The sequence below is a fragment of the Apis dorsata genome, unplaced genomic scaffold (assembly GCF_000469605.1).
Source record: "Apis dorsata unplaced genomic scaffold, Apis dorsata 1.3 scaffold_174, whole genome shotgun sequence".
NCBI lineage: Eukaryota > Metazoa > Arthropoda > Insecta > Hymenoptera > Apidae > Apis > Apis dorsata.
Genome location: NW_006263462.1, coordinates 416,305 through 421,441, shown reverse-complemented (window position 1 = coordinate 421,441; position 5,137 = coordinate 416,305). Strand labels below are relative to the sequence as shown.

General features: G+C 30.8%; 1 protein-coding gene and 1 long non-coding RNA gene across 2 annotated transcripts in view; one reads left to right on the top strand and one right to left on the bottom strand.

The window, feature by feature from the left end:
• LOC102677750 (autism susceptibility gene 2 protein-like) overlaps positions 1–86 on the bottom strand; it is a gene marked incomplete at its 5' end in the record, with an annotated part of 5,685 nt that extends 5,599 nt beyond the window's left edge. Inside the window, one exon of the mRNA XM_031509767.1 lies at positions 49–86. Within this exon, the coding sequence (XP_031365627.1) occupies positions 49–86 (38 nt within the window). The remainder of the gene's footprint in view (positions 1–48) is intronic.
• A 741-nt stretch (positions 87–827) lies between these two features.
• On the top strand, positions 828–1,577 carry LOC102681368. The gene is made up of 2 exons (XR_421560.2): positions 828–1,443; positions 1,531–1,577. It is a non-coding gene; the product is annotated as an uncharacterized LOC102681368 (long non-coding RNA).
• Positions 1,578–5,137: the final 3,560 nt, after the last annotated feature.

The following is a 5,137-nucleotide window of genomic DNA, read 5'->3' as shown; positions in this document are numbered from 1 at the left end:
TTTTTTTTTTTTTTTATTAAAAATATTAATTACACATGATTTTTAAAAGAATTACCTGGTTTATCGTAGAAGGTGTCAGTATGGAATTGTGTGTATAATGGTTATGCTTGAAATGATTTTTGATGTGATGCTCGTTGTGTCTATTATTTTGTCCTATATCCACCTTTGGTTTCTCTTCCACTATTGATAGTAATGTATGTAATTTTTTGACATTATTTTTGCCAGCTAGCTTTATTGCACTCTGAAATTATAAAAAATTTTAAATTACATTTTTGTTTGATGAAATACATAAGAAATAAAAAAAATTTTATTTATTATATTTGTTAAAAAAATTTATTTTTTAATTTTAAGTTTTTTTATTTTCGACAAAAATTTAATATTTATTTTTAGAAATAGAAAACATTGAAATATAATATGGAGTTTAATATAAGTTTAATGATTAAAAAATATATTTTTAAGAATGCAAGAGTTCATTCTAAGAGAACAGGCCTTATTTACATGAAATTGAGGATGCTGTTGCAAGCAGGTATCGTGATAAATGTAATATAATTCTTACGATAGCTTTGTGCAATCGCTAACTGCACAGGCGGAAATTAAAATAATCAAATTTCATTCCTGGTGACCATTCATTGTACTTAATAAACTTGGAATATTAGTATATTCCGTTGAAATATCCGTTTATATTCAACACGTATAAAGTTTGATCAACTAGCAAATAATTATATTCAACACGTATGGTAAACACGTCACGATTTTTGCCACAGGTTTACACTTGCATATAAATAAGTTAGATAATTTATTTTTTTATCACTAGAAATATCAGCGAATCATCAAGCTCGTGTAAGAAGCATAAGATAGAAACTTCTACGCGCACAGTAGAAAAAGCCGTATGAGAACGCCTTTCCGTCGGTGCCTTTAAACCGCGATGTCAGTGCACATTTCTGAACGGGTGGCGCTCTGCCCCCTCCTCCTGGTTTTTTTCTCTCAGTTTCCCCTATGTGCACCTAAATACCGTTATCGTAATAAACGCAGATTCCGTTATTCTTGAAATAGAGAATATCTATCAGATATACGTTCGTGTTAGATCAACTTTATCCGAATTTAAGCTCTTTAAGACAGACGGGCGTTTGCAAAGATGACAGTAGGATTCACAAGCAGCACCATGTCTCGTGTGCGCGATGCAGCACACGAATAGTGGGGAGAATGAAAGAGGCAGTGAGCGAGGTACTGGTGAAGGGAGCAAAAGAGAGGGGGAGAAATCGAGTAGAAAGTGGGGGATGAAAAGAGAAGAGAGGGGAACGACGAGGAAGGTAGAGAGGAAGAGTGAGGAAGAAAGAGAAGACATTGACCGAACGAGCAGCCGCGCGACAAGGCCTCCTTTGCCGTGCTAGGCCAGCTGGAAGGAACGAAGCTTGAACCCTGACTTCTCTTTCTCAACTTAAAGTATTACTTTCCTTTTTCAATAACCGTGTATACGCTTACTCTATTTTGCTTTCTTTCTCATTCTCTTTCTTCCTCTCTCTGGTACAGTTGGCTACCAAAGAAACGATGGGAAAAAGCCACTAGAACTCGCTGTGTAAAAAACTACCACCTAGCAAAAGCCATACTCTACCTGCGCACGTGTGCCAACTGCGAAGTGAAACCCCCTAGGACATGTACCGCGGTTAGATTACATGCTTCTTGCAGCTGAAGTGAATTAATAAATTTTTGCCTTATGAATATATTTAAAAAATAATAGGTATGTAAATGTTTTTATTTTTTAATGTATCATTACTTGAGAAAAAAATGTTTGTTATTATCAAATGTTAAACTCTTTATTGTTTTACATGCTTATCTAAAAATTCTGCAAATATTCAATATATTATTATTTATTTTGTAATAATTTTAATTAAATGATTTAATATAATTATATAGCCAGAAAAAATTTTTTGATAAAATTTTTAAAAATTTTATATAAAAAATATTTAAAACTTTTTATTTTTTGATATTTTGTTTTTACAATAGAGAAATGTATATTGGATTTAAATTTATATCTAACAAATTTTTAGTTTAAAAAAAATAAAGAATTATTTGTAATCTAAGAGACAGAATTCCCCGACACAGGACGAGTAAAAGAAGGTCGTTCCCGGACATGCGGACGTTCCACCGGTCGGCTACTCCATGCTTTGGCTAGCCGGCTACTAAACTCGTTCGCACAACGTTGCCACATCTATTCGTTCAGTGTTGACACGATCAAACTCTAATTCAGCTACTACAGTTCGCATATATTCAATCGCAATGTTAATGTGCGAGTTCATATGCACATGCGATTTGAATTAGTGGATTTTAAATGATTGTCTTCTGTATTATATCATTTTGATTTATCAAATGACAAATAGAAAAACATAAAAACATATTCAAGCTATTCAAGATATTCAAAATATGTATAAAAAAACATATAAAAGTTCAAAATATTTTAATAGTTTGACATAATGTATATTCAAAATCAATTTAAATGATATAAATTTTATATTATTAATAGAATGTCATTATTTATTTTAATCAATACAAAAAAAATCATATGATTTAGAAATTGATTTTTCTTTACAAAAGGAAGATTCAGAATTATATGAAATAATTTATTTACTGAAAAAATATAAAATATTAAATTTCAATAAAATATTTGCGCGGGAAATACAATTTCAAATCAATCTAACACATCAAGAGTTGGCTTTTACATATGACAACAATGTTTCTCTTTTGGCGGGCATTACTAACGCTGAGATTAAGTATTCTCCGCTCTCGTTTGTAACAAGCGGATAATAACAGTCATTCGGACATCTGTTTGACGAAAATTTCGGCTGCTTGCCAGTACCAAATTGACGTGCTGAGCGTGAAACGATGCTGGCTGTTGTCCAAAAATTATCCGAAAGTAAACATGTATCATGGCAGCATTGTTTATATTTTCTGTTACCATCTTCAAGTCTTGTTTTCATATAAATTTTTTAATGTCACCAGCATTAAATAATTGAAAACAAAAATGGATAATAATTTCTTAAAAACTAATACTATTATAGAAATGATTATTTCATCATATTATAAAGAAAAATTATAAAAATAGATGAATTCATTTTTTAATATTATTAAATAAGATATAAACAAACTTGTCAAAAAAAATTTCTTTTCAGATGTTTATATATATGATTTAAATTTTTTCTACAATTGTTTTAAACTTTTTGGATAGATGTACGATGTATTAAAAAATTAATAATAATGAATAAATATAGAATGTCGATTAACAAACGAGTATGATTAATTCTTACAAGATAAACTTATTATAAATGATACATTTTTTATATGTAAGAATAAGGCAAATATTAAATGTGTAAAAAAAATTGCAAATGTTTAACCGGTATTTAATTGATCCATATTAATCGATAAAGTATTTTTATAAAAATAAAATAATACAGAAAAATGATAATCTAAATAGAAAAAAAAAGGAGAGGAAAGGAATCAGGCAATACAACTTTTTACAAAGATGTAAATGCAACGGTTAAGACGATCATCATTCGATCATTCAAGTAAGATTATTTTCAGATGTAAATATTTCTCGCCAATTTTCAGAGCTCCGTCTTTTCCATTTGATGGACACATTCTACGCGCTGTTTTCAAGGTATACGTATAATTCAGATGATTTGGGAATAAGTGCCGCCATTATTCCGCCACTGTTTGCAACGTTTATTGTAGATAATACTATCGTTTCCGCATAAAAATAATTGTAGTTTAACTTGAAAAAAGAAACGAGATAAAAAAAAAAATAGGAAAATAATCGATATTACTTTTTTTAAATTAATGAGAAGTTATTACTGTTTTTAAAAAATTATCTTAATTTCCTTTTCTCAATATCATTAATATTTGAAAACTCTTTTTATGAAGTGTTTTCCATTCGTACTTTTTACATTTCGATTCTTGCTTAACCGTTTTTTCATAATTTTCCCTTTTGTTCCTTTCTTAAAATTTCATCCAATAAACTTATTACCAAGATATAAGACAAACAAGTTATACGTCAAGCAACTGTGTAATCGCGTCCACTCAATCATATATTTTTCTTTCCTTTTCTCGAAGTATGAAATTGCAGATATTGATTACGTTTCACGTTGAGGTTTTTAATTCAATTCCAACGTGATCAACAAAACCGATTAATCCGAGACACAGCAAGGGATCTGAAAGTAAAGCGTTCGCCTTCCTCTGTGTTCAAATTATAAACGAGAAGAACTGGGTCAATTCGCCGTGCAGGTGCACGACCGTGTTTCGACCATCATCGATACACATCCCTTTTGTCGTTTCCGTATCGATTCACGAGCATACAACGATACAACTCCTTACAACATCTTATTGCTTTCTTCGTCGTTCCAAAAAAAAATATTTTATTTTACTGGCGGAAAAGATAACCAACGTAAATATAAAAATTAACATTAAATAATTAAATATTAAATATGTTCTGTGATATGATATTTTGTGTTGCAAATTACAATTGGATGAACAGTACACGGGTTAACGAGCAATTTAAGCGAATTCCGAAATTAATTTATCTAGCGTGTATCTGAAAACGAACCAAGCTAATCGAACGAGATAAAAATGTAAATGCAAATCTTCACGCTATGCCGGATAATGTTTTATTTAATTAAGAGCATTACCGTTTTGCCGTGTCTCGTATTGATGTTGAAATCTACCAAAAAGCGATATAGGCACGCAAAATACACGCAAATACGTAGTCGAGTATTTTCCTGTTTATTATTAAAATATTCCGCCTCGTTACGTGACGGCTGATAACGGATCGTGGTATATCCTGTAATTCAGTATGCGATAGAAATTATATTCGTCGCTAATCGAACGAATTACATATTGCCTTCGAGTGTTTCATTAATTACTTGTAAATCGAGCGACGTGAAATAGTCTGAAGCGCATCCACGATCCAATGAAATTCTGTTATATATACTTTTACGCCATTTTTTTTGCCACCGTGAATTAAAATCAATTTATACCCCGTACCGATTTTCATAATTCGATCAAAGATTCTTGTTTATCCTTCTCGATACGCCATAACCATTATCGTTCGATTAAAACGAGCGAGCTTCGTAAATTAAACGAGTTAATG